Source organism: Tyto alba, unplaced genomic scaffold (genome assembly GCF_018691265.1).
Source record: "Tyto alba isolate M040663 unplaced genomic scaffold, T.alba_DEE_v4.0 Super-Scaffold_15, whole genome shotgun sequence".
In the NCBI taxonomy this organism is placed as follows: Eukaryota; Metazoa; Chordata; class Aves; order Strigiformes; family Tytonidae; genus Tyto; species Tyto alba.
Genome location: NW_024881277.1, coordinates 8130493 through 8149203, shown reverse-complemented (window position 1 = coordinate 8149203; position 18711 = coordinate 8130493). Strand labels below are relative to the sequence as shown.

The 18711-nt window shown below is 52.8% G+C and overlaps 1 protein-coding gene across 1 annotated transcript; it reads right to left on the bottom strand.

The window, feature by feature from the left end:
- Positions 1-1260: 1260 nt before the first annotated feature.
- LOC122153125 (olfactory receptor 14C36-like) lies at positions 1261-2187 on the bottom strand. Its single transcript, XM_042789226.1, has one exon. It carries the CDS (start codon positions 2185-2187, stop codon positions 1261-1263), a length of 927 nt encoding a protein of 308 aa, XP_042645160.1.
- Between the last annotated feature and the right edge of the window lie 16524 nt (positions 2188-18711).

Sequence of the window (18711 nt, the reverse complement as noted above, 5' to 3'; positions counted from 1 at the left end):
TCCATGCACACAGTGTCCTGCTCTTCTCCCAGGACATCCCACCTCTCCACAGGACCTTTCCTCAAGGTGGGCACATCTGTGCTGGCCTGGACAGCCAGTTCTGCACCCGCTTTCCATACTCTCCACAGCCCCTGAGCTGCTGATGCTGCTCTGAGGAACAAGTGGGCTTGCCTGGGGCCCCAGGATGATTTTACAGTGCTGTGCTGGTCAGGCTGGGAGGCAGACCCAGCTCAGGGACATCACTGCCACCGACTGCCTCCCACAGAAGCTCTTATGTGGCCATGGAGGGTGCTCAGAGGTACCCTGCCTTATTTCCCACACCACAAGATGTGTTTGGATGCTGCACTGGATTCAGGCTACAAGAGTCCACTGATGGTGGAACAAATCACTCACCAGGCTCCTTTCCCTGTGCCTGCTGTGTCCCTTGGGGGTGCAGAGCCCTCACTCAGCACTTCACACCCAGATTTAGCACTTTATACCTGGGTCCCTCCACCCTGGACATGTTTGTGTTCAGTGGGCTCCACTCACTGCTGACCTCCTGGCACACGCTGATCCTGCAGATCACCTAGATCACCTGCACTCTGCTGGCAGTTCCAGACTCCTTCCAGAAAAAAAATTCACCTGCCATCAGTCCTATCACATGCTGTAGAGCTCCAGGGAGTTTAACTGGAGATCATTCACCATCTGTGTGGGTGCTGTCCAACAAGTAACACCTGAGCCATTCCTCAGTCCCTGCAAGACCATACTGGGAGCCATCCCACTGAGCCCATGGGGAAACAAGCAGAGAAACAGTCCGCTTTGGAGTCTATTCCTTGGGCATCTTGGAAAAATCCCTAAGCGTTTGGGCACTGCCTTGAGGAGATCCCCTTTCGTGATGGAGATGCTGTTAGAGAGGCCAGCTCTGTCACAGATCTGCTGTGCAGGGACTCTGTATGCAGGAGCTGACGCAGCAGCACCAGAGAAGGTCTTGGAAAAAAAGCCTCAGACAAAAAAGTCACTGCAGGGTCCTTTTCAGTATTTAAATGCAGAGGGTGTGGAAATTCATTTACACTGTCTCTGGGTCAAACCGGACAGATAGATAATGAAATTGAAATAGTAAGAATAGTGAAAACACTTTATGGACAACTTAGAAGTGAAAAAAAAAAAAAAAAAATCCAATAACATCAACAACTACAAAATATATAAAAGACAGGAAGACAGGTTGAGACTGTAATGAGTTATATTAAAAGTGATATGGAGAAGATGGGCAGTATATTGCTTCTAAAAAAAACATCTGGTCATCAGTTTCTGAACTGCATCCTTGAGGTTCTGGTTCCTTATGCTGTAAATGAGGGGGTTCAATGCAGGAGGAACCACTGAGTACAGAACAGCCACCACCAGGTCCTGGAGTGGAGAGGAGATAGAGGGGGGCTTCAGGTAGGCAAAAAATGAAGTGCTGATAAACAGGGAGACCACGGCCAGGTGAGGGAGGCACGTGGAAAAGGCTTTGTGCCGTCCCTGCTCAGAGGGGATCCTCAGCGCGGCCCTGAAGATCTGCACATAAGACAGCACAATGAAAACAAAACAAGCAAAGAATAAACAGGCACTAACCACAATAAGCACAACTTCCCTGAGGTAGGTGCCTGAGCAAGAGAGCTTGAGGATCTGGGGAACTTCACAGAAGAACTGGTTCACCACATTGCCATGGCAGAGTGGTAGAGAAAATGTGTTGGCAGTGTGCAGTGTGGCATAGAGGAACCCAGTGCCCCAGGCAGCTGCTGCCATGTGGACACAAGCTCTGCTGCCCAGGAGGGTCCCGTAGTGCAGGGGTTGGAAGATGGCAACGTAGCGGTCATAGGCCATGATGGTGAGGAGAGAAAACTCTGCTGTAATCAAGAAGAGAAGCAGAAACACTTGCGCGGTACATCCTGCATAGGAAATGGCCGTGGTGTTCCAGAGCAAATTGGTCATGGCTTTAGGGAAAGTGGTGGAGGTGGAGCCCAGGTCGAGCAGGGAGAGGTTGAGGAGGAAGAAGTACATGGGGGTGTGGAGGTGGTGGTCGCAGGCGATGGCGGTGATGATGAGGCCGTTGCCCAGGAGGGCAGCCAGGTAGATGCCCAGGAAGAGCCAGAAGTGCAGGAGCTGCAGCTCCCGTCTGTCTGCGAATGCCAGGAGGAGGAACTGGGTGATGGAGCTGCTGTTGGACATCAGCTGGTTCTTGACATGGGGACAGTGGCCTAAGAAGGAAAAGATGGGACAATTGTGACAGACTGCACGCAAAGCCACTGTATTTCTCAACAAAATCCCTCCCCCCAACTCCCAATTCCAACACATTTCCTTTGTTTTCTCTGAGGAGCAGGACCTCTGCCCATGTGCTGCCAAGGAGCCAGCTCTGCCCTGCTGCCGTGAGGACATGGGAGCTGGTTCTTGTCTCCTCCAGTGTTCACAAGGGATGTCAGATGCAATTCACTCTTAATAGAGATGTTCAATATCTGCACTTATGACTCCCAAGAGAGTGGGATGCAGAAGAGAGGTTTATCATGTGTTATGATAACTTTCTCTGTGTCTTTTATTTTCCACCGTCATCACATCTGGTGAGTACTACTTCTAGGGGTAGAAATCCTCAACTTTATGACTGAAAGTGTGGAGTCTTAAGACAAGACAGGCAAAAGGGCTCAGCTGTCTCTTGCTCAGTGCAGAGTCAGGAGAGCAGCAGTATCAATCAAGCTTGTTCCCAGCTGCCCTGTGCTTTCATTTCTGCTATCTGGAGGATGACTGCACACAAAAATTACTCTCAAAAAAAAAAAAAAAAAATGTAACTGGACTCTAATGAAAGCAGGGGAGTCTTGTTTCTCTTATCCGCAGGGAAAGGTCTGAAAAATCTTTTTACCACCACAGAGGTGCAGTTTGAGGGAGAGGGCAGGACATGGCCCCTGTCAGAGAGAAGCAAAGGAATCTGCGAGGAGACTGACAACCCCCAAGGGATGGCTCAGCACTCCCTGGGATCCTGCTTGGAGCTCTATTTGCCAGGAACTGTTTCTCTGTCCCCACATCTCCTCCCTGTCCCTGCTCACGGATCCCATCCCACCCACCATGTCCTCAGCTCTGCCCAGAATACACCTCCTGGCAGCAGGACACTGACCAGGGGGATCTCTGTGCTGGCAAGTCTTGAAGAGAATTTCAGATAAACCCTGAAGAGACCACAAAGGTGATGTTAATGCTTTCTGTAGGCTGAGGTGGGTGAAGGGACTTTAGCAGGTTTCCTGATAAACCCATTCCTCACTCACTGTAATGCTGTAGGAGTGTTTGTCTCTTGTGCAAACCTGAACAGATCCATGACCATATCCACCTACCATCACAGCCGGGGAGTGAAAGCACCAATCCTGGTAAGTTCCTTTACTGCCGTAGCACCCCGCCTTGATGTCCTTCTTGAAAAGTGCCCTGTGAAATGTCCCAGGGGCGATGTGGAGCTGCAATCAGCCCTGACCCATGCAGCAGCCTCTCGATAGCAGAACAATCCTGCCCCGCCGTAGAGTGGCTTGCTCCTTACCCCACAGCTTCTCCCCACAGCGCTGTGAGGAGCTACCTGGGCAGGCTGAGTGCTGACCCTGGCAGGCGGCAGAGTCCCTGCCCCAGCACACAGCCCCCTGGGGTGCAGGGACCCTGCTGGGAAGGACAGCCCTGGGCACCCCTGCCTGCACACCCGGCTGCACACCCCTGCAGCCGGCCCCGCCAGAAGGCAGCCCTCATGCCCTGGCCCTCACAGGGGGCACCAGGGAAGCCCTGCTTGGGAGCAGCTACTCCTCCTCCTCCTCCTCCTCCTCCTCCTCCTCTAGGCAGGAGGCAGATTCCTAGGGGTCTGCCGCCTTCCCCAGATCCCTCCCTGAGCTGCAGCTGCATTGCCCTGCACCCCCAGACTTACTGTGGCCAGGGCCCTGATGCTTTCTCCTCCTCGGACCTCTCAGCATCCTCCCAGCCCAGGCTGCCTTGAAGCTGTGTGTGCCTCGCTGCTCTGCCCTGGGTGCCTGCAGGCAGTGCCCTCAGCCCTGCGCTTTGCAGAGGAGCTGCTCCTGGGCAGAGCTGTCTCTCTGCAGCGCTGCCCACTTGCCAGGAGCTCCCTCCGGCCCAGGAGCCCGGCCCAGCTCAGCACCACAGCACAGCAGCCCAAGGCACTTTAATGACCCCTCAGGAGGGTTTGGTGCCAACTCCATGAACCTCATGCACTGAGAAGCTGAAGAAACCTCTGAAGAAGTCAATGTTATATTCCAACTCCAAAGTTTCCTGCACTGTTAATGGCTCCCACTGAGAGACACTGTTGACAAAGCCTCCTCAGGGTCCTGTTAGAGCAGAATTCTGGAGGCAGTGATGACAAGTCAAAAACTAAAAGGGAAAGGTGGCTCTGATGCTGAGTAAACCTGAATGTGTTGTATTAAGCCAAAGTTCCAAGCCCTAGGCCCATTAAATAAATGGCCAAGCCATGACCCCCAGCCCCTGGGAAGGGAGATCCTGTCCCTCCCACATTCCTCAGGGCTTTCCTGGGGTAGGGGCTATGGAGATGTGCACCTCCCAGGCTCCTGAGGATGCACAAGGAGGCCATGAGGCCCCCATGCTGCAAGGGACTGTGCCTCCTCACAGGCATCAGTGGCAGAGACAACAGCCATAGCCAAAATGATGATGGGGTTGACTTTACTGGGGGCTTTCAACTTTCCCACAGCCCTCTGTCATCTCCACCACAGGCTGTCCGATGTGGTTGCATGCCCTGGGCCTTTTCCCCTGCAGGCTGTCCTCATCCCCCAGTTTGTCCCCTGGAGAATGCCAGGGAGAAATTACCTGTCCTCATCTCCCCCAGCCTTACAGCCATGAGGCCCCAGTGCTGTAAGGATTAGGTGTCTCCTGGTAGGCCTGCAGTTGATTTCTTGAAGGCTGGGGACATCCACCGTGCTTACCAGCCTTGCTCTCACTTGACCATCTTCCTACCCTTACTGATATCTCTCCATCCTCACGGGCTGTTGGTTGGAATGCAAAGCTTTGGCTAATCCAGACTTTTCTGGGTGGCCTATTGTACTGCACTTGGAGGGACGCTTCATGTAGCTCAACGTAACACAAAATCCTCATGTCCAGTCTCAACTTCCAAAGCTTCACTTTGTGCCATTCTTTCTTTCTTATGTTGTTTCTCGATTTAGAGAAAAACCTCCACCATCTCTGAAACCACACTTCAACCCATGTCAGGATAGTCTGGGTGGCCATGCTCATCTAGTGCAGACCTGTATGCAGGTGGCCTTGTTTGTGGCCAGCATGCACCGCTGTCTGTATGGTGTCCTCATAGTGCCCAGGCCCATCTCCTCAGAGTCCCTGATCAGCTACTCAGGTCCAAGCCTGTCCTGATAAATGAGGAGATTATTCTTCCTCTTAATGCAGGACTGGACACTTCTCCTTGTAAACTTCAAGAGGTTTATGTTGGCCGGAATCCCAGAGTTTCTCAGGTTTCCCTGGGCTGAAGCTCCACTTGGTCAGCTGTTAGTGCCTCTGTGCAGATAGCTCACCTTGATGGTGGTGGTGTCTCTCACGTAATAACAGCCTGAGGAGCTGCAGGGCTCTACAGCCCCAGGTAGGAATTACCATCAACACAATCTTCAAAACAGCAAATGAGATCACAAACAAGCAAAGTCAGGGTCAGTGGAGAAAGGGTAAATGAGGGTTGGGCTATTTGTATGTTAGACGTGTTAGTGGAAAATATATACCTGTAGAGAGATGAAACAATAAGGATCTCTCCAGAAGCTGGTTTTAGGCCCTCCAGCTGTCTGGGACCTGGATCCAGAATTCCCTCATCCCCCAGTTCCTCCACACACAGACAAGCACACGCACACGCAAATGTCTCTCTCCAGCACAGCATCACAGAACTGCTGAGCCTGGAATGCTGTCAGGTTCTACCTCCTCTGTCCTTCCTCTTCATGCTTGGTTTCTGTCAGGAGCTCCTTTTTCATCCATGCCATCCTCCTGCCACTTTTCTTGACTTTCAGCATGTCTGTGTGGACTGTTCTGTAGTGCAAAGAGGAGATCATTAACCATCAAACAGCTCTCTGCACCCTTTCCTCTTCAGGGCTGTATCCCATGGGATTCTTCCAAGCAGGTCCTTCAGCAGGTCAAAGCCTGCTCTCCTGACGTCCTGCCCCTTGCTTTCTTCCCTTCTCTCAGCATGCTACACTCTACTTTCTCACCCTTGATTGTTACAGCCCCGAGCAGCTCTTCCTTGTTTGCAAGTATCAAGTCCTGCTGCAGGGCCCCTCACCTCACTGGCTCCTCAGTCACCCTTGTCAGGAAGATGTCACCAGTGAGCTCCAAAATCCTCCTGGGTGGCTTGCACCTCTTCAGCAGAGGCAACTGGGACAGTTTCAGCCTGCCATGAGGTCCAGGGCCTGCAGACATGAAGCTCCTTCCAATTGTCTGAAGAAGGCCTCATCTACCTGATCAAGAGGTCTGGAGCAGAAATCCACCCACCCTCCCACAGTGCTGCCCATGTTGTTCTGCCCTCTGATCCTGGCCTATCAGCTCTCAGCTAACTCATCGTCAGTCCCCAGGCAGAGCTCCATGCATTCCTGCTGCTCTTACACCAAGGACAACCTCCCCTCCAGGTCCAGACCTGTGGCCTTATCAATACCTGACTGCAAGACCCCACATTTTCTCCAGGTGCTGCTTTGGGCCACTTTCTCCCTCAAACAACCAACTCACAGATCCTCTGAGCTCACCAGGGTCTAGTACAGATGTAGGGTCTCAAAATACTTGGCTCCCAGACTCTCCTACTTGCTGGTTAATTTGGTTTGATGTGCATTAGTGGTTCCTCCCAATGACATAAGCACCAACATGACACATGCACACAGCCTGATCTCTCCAGTTGCTGGCCCACCAGGTGCATGAGCCCCTTTGACTCGTGCTTCCCACTCCAGGGATGGGCCCTTGGGCCTCTATCCGTACCAAGAGCAGACATCTACTCACCCCAGAAAGTTGTGGAGGATGGAATTTCATAAGAAGACAGGACAGACTTTCAGTTGCATGGTGGCATAAACAATAATGCTGACCAGCCACACATGACCAGCTCCTTTCATCCCCATTTCCCCCTGTTTTCCGATGCTTCTTTCTCCCCAAACCACCTCGGTCCTTCCCTTTCCCTGCCTTTGGTTCTTTCATAGGCATGCCACAGCAAGCCTGGCACAATCCCCAGTGCTCTCTCTGGCATCCCATAAGGACTCTCAGACCCCAGAAGAGAAACCCCCACCCTCAGTTGGCAAGGTCACTCTGGGAGACTCCTCCGATTGACCCACTTGTTAAATGTCACACCCAGATCTTTTGGACCTCTCTGTGAACGAGTATTTTTCACTTTGGGTTTTAAATTGTTTCTCTGAAAACAGGGTGATTCCTGTCCTAAGAAATGGAAATTATTTATGTTTGTGGAAGTGTTGGAGATTAGGTCAGATAAATATGTCCAGGTTATATGTGAAACGGAGCACAGTTTGTCTGACCATGACCAAGTCCTGATGACATCGACTCCACGAGGCATTTACTGGCACTGATCACACATGATAAGGACCGTAACATGCATGAAAATACAACAGGCACGGAGAAAGGAGACTGGAGAAATGTGGAAGCTGCCTGAGGAGCCCCAGGGCAGGGGGTCTCCTGCTGTCCTGGGCAGCAGGGCTGGTGGGGAGGCAGAGGCGGGACAAAGGCAGCCAGGGCTGAGGGTCACTTGCAGCATGAATGCAGGACAGAGAGAGAGTGCCTGGCCTCTGTTTCCTCATGCCCTTTGGACCAGCTCAAGTAGTGGGGACACTGGGGAGGCTGCCATCCCTCTCTGGGTTTTTTCCTCAGTTTTTGCTTAGGTCTTTCTGGTGCTGGTTATTTCTCTCTCTTATCAGTCCCAGGCAGCCCTTTTCACTGAGGGCTACTACATCCACCTCTCCCCTCATCCAAAGGGCCCATCATCTCATTGTAAATGGTATTCAGGTTGGTCAGGCACAATTTGCCCTTGTTCAGTTTTTACTGGCAGTTCCAAATCTCATTCTTGTCCTTCAGGTGCTTCGAAATAGCTTCCAGGAGGATTTGCTCCATCACCTTCCCAGGGACAGATGTGAGGTTGAGCAGCCTGTAGCTCCCTCATCTTCCTTTTTGCTCTTCATGAAGATGGGTGGCATGTTTGACTTTTCCCGGGTGTCAGGAACCTCCCTGACTGCCACGGCCTTTACAGGGTGACAGAAGCAGCCACACACTGACCTTGGCCAGCACCCTCAGCACCCTTGGCTGAAACTCACCTCATAGAGGACCCACAGGCATGTATGGCCAACCAGCTTGCTGAAAGTCTCTCCACATGTTCCTGGTCACTAGGCCCACTGCCACACTGAGTTTAGAGATTTGGGCCCACATATTTTTTTTTTTAGCCTTGCTGTGGCTGCCAACACCCTTACTGAAGCCTCTTTTGCTACCTTCTTCATCCCTTGTTAGTTCCAGCTTCAGCTCAGCTCTGCTTTTCCTAGCTCCATCCCTGAACACACAGACAAGGTCTTTGTGCTCCCCCAAGGGGATCCTGAACCCCTTCAGCCCTCTGTGCATCTCTACCCTGTCCCACAGGCAGGCTGGTGTCAAGAGGGTGGCATCTGGGGACAGCACAGCAGTGCTGGGAGCAGGAGCACCAACAAGGAAAGGGGGGGTGCGAGACATGCCCTGGGCTGCACACAGGGGCACGGGGGGCTGGTGCCTCGGTGGTTGGCCAGGCTGTATGGGCTTGGGGTGGATGCCAGCTTGAGAGTAGGAGCTCTGGGATTTCCATGGAATTCCAGTGAAAATGTGGCTGCAGCGAAAGCAAGTGGGCAGGTTCAGGCACAGGCAACTGCAGTGGCAAGGTGCACAAGAAAGTGTGCTGGCCTCCTGCCATGGTTGCTCAACTTCATCCATAAAATTCCACGTGGGTTTTGCATTTCAACAGGGTTGGCCTTGAAGTTGAAACAGTTGTCCAAGGCCCCTTTGTTCTACAGGGCAGTTTCCCAAGAAATCCAGCCCAGGAACTTCCTGACAAGACAAAAATTTCTCCCTTGTACTCCAAGGCTCTGATTCTGGGTTTGTCCTGCGCACCTCTCTTGGGAGTTTAAACCCCACCATCTCCTGGTCACTGCAACCATGTGACACCAACCCTCAGGAAAAGCTCATGTGCCCATGGTTACAAGTTCTGGTGCTCTGTCTCAAATATTTCTCCAGAATGACACGACAGGCCACATCAAGCCTCTCATCTTGCTGCACCCATTTCTGGAGGAAGAGAAGTGACAGGGTTTGACTGTCCCCTTTTCAGTGCTGAGGCAGGATTTGGGGAAGTGCGGTGCTTCCCCCTGCATCAGCTCCTTCATCTCACTGAGAGGTGGGGCTACAACATCTGCTGGGCAGCCAGCCCAGGTTCTGGATGCCACCAGTCTTCTCTGGGGACATGCTTCTTTTAGCCACCAGCCGTTGCTGGGTCCTGCTCCACCTGCTGCCAACCCAAGGGCAGCTTCATCGCCCTTCTGGCCTTTGGCAACTTCTGCTCCACGTGGCTTCTGCTCCTCCAGGCAGCTCTTCTTGCCTGGCTGAGAGCCACTCACAGGTGACCAACAGCCTCCAGAACAGTGGCTGTAGGGGAGAGGGAAGGTGGGCATGAAGGGTTGCACTGGCCTTTCACCACCAGGAATTGTCTCCTTTGTATCAGCCCTTAGGAAGCCCTGCCAAAGCATCTCCCAAATTCAGTGCTGGCAGGAGGATCTCCTATAGACCCCTCTGGTCTGAGCCTCCTCCAGACACCTGCACCCCTGGGCTGGATGCTCTGCCTGGCACGGGAGGATCAGGCCACTCTCCTTGTACCCACACCATCTCCACCTTGGGAAAGAAACACCTCTAAGATTTGAAGACAGGCTTCAGGCCTGCCCATTGCTCCCACCCCCCACTTCTCTGGATATCCAGAACAACCTGAGGGGTGCTTGGGCTCCTCTTTAATAGGACGTAACCAGAGTCTTCACATTTGTCTCAGGACAACAAATGGCACCATCCAGACCCCAAACTCACCTGCTGCAGGTCCTGTACTGCACAGTGGTGATTGGTGTCAGGACCAACTGCCACTCCCAGCTGTACTGCTCGGGGCTGTGGTCACACCATCAGTTGAGATTTTAGGCACCAAAAACGAATATTGTGCTTTGCCCCCAGCTGACAGTTAAGCACCATGCAGCCACTAACTCACTATCCCCATATCTCCCCTGATGGGATAGGGAGGAGAATCAGAAAAAAAAAAAAAATGAAAACAGCAAAAATCCTCATGTGTTGAGATAAGAAGACTTTAATAATTGAAAAAAGATGTAGTAGTAGTAGTAGTAATAATAATAATAATAATAATATAATTATAATAATAATAATAATAATAATAATAATAATAATAATAATAGAAATAATTGCAATAATTGTAATGAAAAGGAAGATAAAAAAAAGAGAGAGGAATAAAACCAAAGAAGAAGACAAGGGGTGCCCAGTGCAATTGCTCTGTACCCACTGATCCATGCCCAGCTGGTCCCCCCAAGCAGTGATCCACATCTCACGGCCAACCCACTGCCTTCCTCCCTCTTGTTTATATACAGGGCCTGATGTCCTGTGGTATCAAATAGCACTCTGGCTAGTTTGGGTCAGCTGTCCTGGCCATGCTCCCTCTCAGATCCTTGTGCCCCGCCTCACTGGCAGCATGGGAAACTGAACAATCCTCGACTTAGGATAAGCCCTGCTCAACAACAGCTAAAACATCCCTGTGTTCTCAACATTGTTCTCATCCTAAACCCAAAGCACAGCACTACACCAGCTGTTAGGAAGAAAATTAAATCTGTCCCAGCTGAAATCAGGACTTTGCAGATTGCCTTTCTTGGTAAGCCTGGCTCCTTGTAACCCTTTTTGTCAAATAGGCAAGTTCTTATGGGCCCCACTGCCCTCTGCATCTGACATGCACACCAGCTGGTTGGATCATTTGTCCTCTGTGACCAAAGGCCATGGGTCATGCTCACCCAGGCCTTTTGCAAGCACCAGTTTCCTTCCTGTTGTTCTTTGCAGTCACGTGAACCAGGATCGGAAATGTCAGGCTGTGCTCTGCCTGTTGTGACAAACTGCTCAGCCCTCGTCATGGTCTGCCTTCAACCAAAAAGAATTTTCAGCGTGCACAACATCTTGTCAGGGTGGCTTCTGCATCCGTTCCTCCACTGCCTGCTGGCAGGAGTTTGCTGCAAGTTTTGGAAAGCAGCAAATCCTGATTTTTGTCGCTCTTATCCCCAAACTTGACGTTGTCGTTGCCCAATAAGGTGTGGTACTGACCTTCTGAGGCACATAGATTTAGGTCAACCTCGCTGCTCATTGTCTTTCTGTGAAGTTCAGTGTGACTGAGGATGAGCTAGATCATCATTACAGTGGTGCTTTCCACCTTTGTCATCACTTCCATTAAATGAGCATTTCTTTTTCTTACCCATACTGCCATACACCCACTCAAGTTATTGTCTTCTCAGAGGAACCATCTGCACACATGCCTTAAATGCTGATGTGCTGGAGCTTCAGTGCACAGGGACCTTGAGATACTTGGGGCTTTGGCCAGCAGGAACTTCAAGTTGTACAAGGAGAAGGCGCAAATTGGGACTGGACCAGCAGAGGAGTGAGTCTGAGGAGAAGGCCCTGGGCACTGTGAGTGATGCCATATGTGCCGCTGGTAAAGGCTCACCATGAATAGAGCCAGCTCCTGCATACGGAGCTGCACTGTAGCATGACCATCGAGACACGGGGAGTTATCATCCCCCTTGACTCAGCACTGGTGTGGCCACACCTCTAACATTCTCTACGGCTTTCCATTCTGAGGAGAAGGAAGGAACGGGAGAGTGCCCAGAAGATGTCTGCAAAGGTGGGTTTAGAGGGCATGAAGCACATGAAGTGTGTGGAGTGGCTGAGGGACCTGGGCTTCCTTGTCCTGATGGTGTGGAAGGTGATGCGGGAGTAAAAGAGTAGCTTGAAATTAGGAGTTTTGGGTGTTTTAGAGATTTTGGACCTTTTCTTTGTAGTTGGAAACCACCTGAGAAAGGAAAAGCATCACAAAGTGCAGTTTAGGAGGTTTAGACTGGAAAGGAGGAGAAAAAAATGTCCCTTGAAGGGTAGTGCTGTGGTGCCAGAGGTCAGCCAGAGCCCGGATCAGTGCAATGCTTTGTGTTCCAAGGAACAGGCAGGGAGGAAGGAGAGATCTCAGGAAAGGCAGGGAGATGCCATAGGTTGGGTGTCCACAGCCTGGGGGTCTCTGTCCCCTTGGCTATGGCAGTTGTCTCTGCTACCAAGGCCTGGAAAGAGACATGATAATTGCATGGAACTGGGGCCTCGTGGCTTCCTTGCAGCCCCCCAGGGAGGCTGGGAGCTGTGGTACCACTGTCCTCCTCTCAGCATTGCCCACCCCACCCCACAGTGCCCCAGGAAGAGCCCTGAGCCAGTGTGAGGGGGATTCCCCTTCTTGGGGATGACCACTTGGCATGATAAAATATATCAAGTTTTACTCAGCATCAGCTCCTTGCACAGTGCCATTGCCTACCTGTACTCACAGCCTCCAATTTTCTTCTCTAACTAATCCATGGGGACACCTGGTCTGTAATGGGCCTCAGAGGGGCCAATTAACACTCCAAGACACTTTGGATTTTGCTTCTGACTTTAACCCCTTCAGAGGTTGGTTCAGCTCCTCTCAGTATCTGTGGTTCAAGCACCAAATACACCCCCGGTCTCATCAAAGTGCAGAAAACCCAAAGGAGCCACATCTCTTCCATCAATTATTTCAGGACTTCCAGGCTTGCACAGCTAATTGGAGAGGCTTCAGGAGTCTAATTAAAGTGGAAGATTTTAATGACAACTTCATAAAAATACTTTTTTTTTTTTTTCATTTTGAAGGGGTTTTAATCCTTTTTTAATTTTACAGAAGTGATAGAAGCTTTCTCCAATTCAGAGGGTCTTCTAAGGAGGACAGGAAATGTAGCAACAGCGGTCTCCTCATGGTACCCCACTGTATGGGCAACTTTCCTCCCCACCTCCCCTGCCCCACCATTTCCCTCAGGGGCTGCCTGGGACTTGCATTCTTCTACATCAGGCTTCCTCACTGATGTTCACAGCTGAATGTTACAGCTCCTTTGCACCAATTCCCACCTGATTTACCCTGAGACTTGACTGTAAATAGTCACAGGAATCTTATTAATTTGAAGAAAGAGAAGTAAAACATGATACAAATTATTAAAAAAAAAATCAACAATAAACTCCTCAACTGTATGCCAAGTCCAAGCCTCCACTAAGGTCTATCTTCCTCAAGCGATGACCATAAAAGGAATACTCTAGACAAATAGATAGGAAATTATAAATATACACACAATTAGCAAGTTGACTAAAAAAAGAGTTTGGCAGTTTAAATCAACTTTTCCACCTTTTTGGCCAAATTTCAAGCCCAGAGCCTTCTCACCAACTCACGCCTCTAGTGATCTCCCTGCCCATCTTCCTGTGCCTCCTTAGCCCATGCCCACCTCTATCAAGTGAAGTTGGGGTGTTGTGGGAACTTCTTACAGCCAACTGAAAAATCATTTGTCAATGTTCAAAGCATTTCTGAGGTATAGCTGAGAAAGAAATTAACTTGTGTTACATCATGTGCTTGTTAACATCATTATATTTAGCAAAACCCATCCTCGAAGACAGCTGTTCTAAAAGCCCCCTGCAACCGGACAGAAATTAAGATGCAAGAATAAACTAATTAGAGTTGCTGCACTCTAACAAGCTCCCAGGGGAAAGTTACTGAGTCTGGAGAGCTATGGGAGGAATAAAGAGTCTTTGGGGTTTAGTGGGGCATGCTGAGGGGTTTGGGTGAGGAAGCTCCCTCAGGAGATTGACGTGAGCCTCTCTGGGGGCTGATTAGAGCAGAAGAACAGAGGCAAGTGACTTCAGGGTGACAGAGACATCCTGTGTCATGTAGCCCCTTGGATGTGCCCTGCCAAGGGGCTCAGTGCTAATTCCCAGCCCATTTGAATGGTGATTCCTTTGGTCATCAGCAGCTGAGGTTTTCCCCCGGTCACTCTGAGGACAAATACAGGCAGAGTGCCACATCCTTGCCCCTCAGGCCTGGCACTGCCCAGCTCACCCTAAACCTTTGCCTATACCCTAACACCTAACCCTGAAAGGTGAGCTCTCATCCTTAGCCCTGCCCTGATCACTGAAGCTGAAACCCTCACCAGATGCCTGAAATCTAAGCCCTACCTACCTCCCTAATCCTTTCCCTCAACACCCCTCATCTTCAACCAAGTCCTTCCCTGGGCTGGCCTAACCCTGGGCAACAGCCCTGGGTGGGGTGCAGCTCAGCAGAAAAGGCCCTGGGGTTCATGGTGGCCAACAAGCTGCACATGAGTCAGCAGTGACGGCTGGCAACCCAGAAGGCCAACAGCATCCTGGCTGGCTGAAGAGGAGCATGGCCAGGAGATGAGGGGGAGGGATTCTCCCCTTCCATTCAGTGCTTGCTAGACCACATGCCCAGTACTGCACTGAGTTTGGGGCCTCCTGCCCCCAGTACAGGAAGGACATCAATCAACTGGAGCAAACTCAGTGAAGAGGCACCAATTCAGTTGGGCATGTGTAGACGTGCAGGGGGCTGGAGAGCTTCCCACCTGAGGAAAGGCTGAGGGAACACTCTCAAGTATGGAGACGAGAAGGCTTCGGGAAACCTTGTAGGAGCATTTCAGTACCTGTCAGGCAGTTAAAATAGAGCCAGGCTCTTCAGCGTGGTGCATGGTGGGAAAAGGAGAGGCAAGGGACAAAAATGGAAAGAACATTCAGGCAGGAGATGAGGACCATGAGGTCATAACCATGAGGTCACTTACACACTGGAAGAGGTTATCTTGAGAGGCTCTGCAACCCAGACCCTTGGAGGTTTCCAAGCCTCCTTTCCCCCTACATGTGGTCTCCCAACATTGAACAAAAGCTCTGGCTCAGGCAAGAATGAAGCAAAAGCCTATGGCACCAGCACAAGCTCTTCCTCCCCTGGGCCTTCTCTTCCCTGTGAGAGGGGTCTGCCACTAACCCCACACTTCTTTCTCCCTCAGCCTTTGCAGCTGCATGTGCCTGGCCTTCTCACTTGACTTTGCAACCATGACCTTTGTTTTCAAGGCCCAACACATATCTTGTCACTCCTGCTGTAAACTGGCACCCACCCCGCAACTGGAGCCCACCTGACCACAGGGGCAGGGAGAGGCCAGGCCCACTCTGCTTGCACTGGGAACAGCTTTTTCCTGGGAACGTCCCCAAGGAGCTCTCCTCACGTGTGTCAGGCTGTGGCCTGGCACAGGTGGCACAGGGACAAGGGCTGCTGGGGCAGGGCTGAAATAGCTCAGCTGGGAGAGCGTTAGACTGAAGATCTAAAGGTCCCTGGCTCAACCCCAGGTTTCAGTAATTTTTTCTCCCTTAGGGTCTTGCAGATCCCGTCTGCCTTTGTCCATCCTGCCCTGTCCCTCCTTGCTCCTTCCCCTCTTGCCAGAGCACTGCCCGTGCGCTGTAGCTGCACATCTACAGGTTAGAAGGATCCTTCCTCTTGCGCCACAAGCCCCCAGGCTTCCCCTGGGCAGGACTCTCCACTCAGTGTGTCTTTGGGGTGTTCTCCAGCTGGGTCTCCTTCCCTGCTCCACAGGGATCGGGATCTCTCCACTCAGGGGTCTCTGCAAAGACTCTGTCTCTCTCCTCATGGTCATTCTCACTGGTGCACAGACTGCTCCCCTCCTCACACACATCCTTCACCTCAACCTCAGTTCCCAGACCAGGGCACACTGCCCACAGGGAGGCCACTGTCCCCCCACTCCCAGGGAGAGGCACTCATTGCAGCTGAGCAGCACAATTGCCCCATGTTTACCACCACGAAGACACCACCCCTGCATGTGGTCAGGCTTTCAGCCTTGGAGTTAACAGCTGCCCGTGCTCAGCCACCCTGCCACAGAGACCCCAGCCAGGGCTGTCCCAGGGCACTGCTTTGCTGTCAGGACAGGCCTCAGCACTGGAGGAGTGGGGAGGTCCCTGAGCCCACCCCACACCCGCAGCCCCAGGGAGATGGAAGCCTGCTGTCCACCTCACCTCCTGGGATGCTGCTGGGAGGAGTGGTGCAGGGCAAGTCCCAGTGACTGGAGGAGGGGTTATAGGATTTCTGCCCCTGTGTGCCCCCCACACACACACCCTGGGGTGCCATCAGAGCCTGGGGGGCACCTCACCCCAGGGAGGGAATTTCCCTCACCCTGTTGCACTGCTCCTGCTGTGGAGTTGGGGACAGACGTGGCAGAATGGGGTGCTGTCCTGGAGGGCAGAGGAGGCTCAGGGGTTTTCTCTTCTCCATCGACCTAGCTCAGAATGGGCCAGAGCATGGGAGAAGAGCCTGCAGCAAGAGCCTCCTCCTGCCCCATTTCCCTGCAGAGACGGTAAAGGGGCAGCACTCTGCAGTGCAGCCCTAGGGCAGGATCAGGCCCCAGTGGAGAGCCAGTCCTGACTTCCCCCATCTCAGGAGGCTTCAGGTTCTGTTTTCTGCAGAGGGTCCCAGGGCACCTGGGGGACAACGGCACTGTGATTGGCACAGACACATCATGGGAGGAGAGTGTCTCTCTTGCTGGCAGGTCTCAGGGGGCTGTAGCTCAGTGGCTGAGCAGCTGCTTTGCATGGGGGAGATCCTGGGTTCCATCCCCTGCACCTCCAGGGGTGCTGCTGCCCTGACTCCCCAGCCACAGGCAGGTGTGGGCTGGAGTTTAGGCTCTGGTCATCTCCAGGCCCTGTGGGCCTGTCCTGCCCAGCCAGGGTTTGGCTTTGAGGGCAGGAGGGCGGTGGCAGGGCTGGGTGTGCTGCCTCAGGGAGGGCACAGATTTCAGCAGCACGCTCGGAATCGTTTCTGGCTGCACTGAGGGATGTGCTGTGAGAGTGCTGGTCCAGCGCAGGTGTCCTTTGGGACCAGGGCCACACTGCCCTGGTGGCTTGCCAGGGCAAGGCTCTAAGATTGTCCTTTCTCCAGGGGGAGATCCCAAACCACATGGGAAGCACTCCTCTGTGCCAGCAGGTAGGGGTGTCTGAGCTGGATGAGCCTGGACAGGGCTGTGGGACTCCCAGCCGGAGGAATGACATTTCCTACCCTGACCCTGTCTCCAGGTGTTTCTCCTTCCACCGGCACCACTGGCTGGAGCAGAGCCCCAGTTCAGGGAACGGGAGCTGCTGAGGTCAGGCACAGCTCGGCAGAGGTGCGACTGGTGGGGCCGGTGCCCACCTCTTATTCATGGGGTGTCTGGTGTCTCCGTGCACCCTGTGCTGGTGGGATCGGGGAGTCACAAGCCTGTCCACACACATGCCCAGGCAGCGAGGCCAGGACATGGTGCCTTGGCTGCTCCCCCAGCAAAAAACTGGCAACCAAAAGGGGGGAGAGACACGGACTTTCACCGCAGGGTGCCCAGCCCTTGGCAACAGGGAGCCCAAACTCAGAGAAATAAGGCTGCTCTCCCATGGGCTTTCCACATCCGAGCTCTTCCAGCGTGGGGCAGCGGTGCTGAGGGTTGGGGTCTCACTGCAACCCCCCTCAGGTAGATCCTCAGGAGCTGCAGGAGCAGCCACAGATCTGGGGCACAGTGGCAATCCTGCTTTGCTGCAGAGAAGGGACCCAGCTGGCAGGGCCAGCCTGTTAGGTCCCAAAATGCATGAAACAGGTTCTTTCTGCTCAGGGGTGCTGTCCCCTCAAGCACACCCACGCCTGGGGCTTATTTCCTCAAGGAGGAAGAGGCAAACCTCTACCAGGTGCCAGATTATGAGAGAAATATTACACCTGTGGGAGGGCAGAGCTGGTGGGGCAGTCACACCGGATAGGCACTGGGTTCTTCTCCCCAGTTTCCACATGGGGCACCTTGAGTGTGCAGATCAGTGTCCATACTGCCCAGAGGCCCCCACCATCCCATGTTCAGAAAATAACACTCTCCTCTTCATCTTCACTTTTATAAACTTATTTCTCTGAGATGCAGGTCTGGAGCTTATCCCAGTGGGAGTTCTCCAGGCTGTGTTTGCAATGCCCATGGATGTCACGCATCATTGTGGGGATCTTGCCCTGGGAACGCTGCTCTCCCATGAGGGCTGCCAGCAGGAAGGCTCTCAGGAGTGGGGCAGAGGGATGTGTGAACCTCGGCTCCCCCCAGGTGCCCCCAGGGTCAGCCCAGGGGTGGAGGAGCTCCCAGCAGGGAATGGGGCAACACTGCTATAGGAGAAGATGTTGGCAACGTCTGCCTCCTCTCCACTTCTGCTCCAGGGCCAGATCCTACTGTTTGCAGCACTATGGAGCTGCAGCTACTCCCCACAGGCAATCCTGCCACAGACACCCAACACACCTTCCAGCCTGCAGCAGAGAAGCCCATTGGGGAATAGCCGGTGGAGTGCGGAGACCCACCAGCGGGAACAGGGAGGGCAGTTGGGCAGTTTGGGCGCCAGGTCCTGCCCAGGTGCCAAACTCTTCTCCCAGCCTGGCTTCTGCACAAGGTTTCTGTGCCGTGGGTGCTGGGGCAGGTGAAACCCCAGCTGAGGGAGAGGGACCGGGACCCTGGCTCAGCTCCCAGCAGCACCTGTTTTAGTGGAGGGACACAAAATCTCCACTGCCATGGAAATGTGCCCACATGAGCATCCTCCCAGATGGGT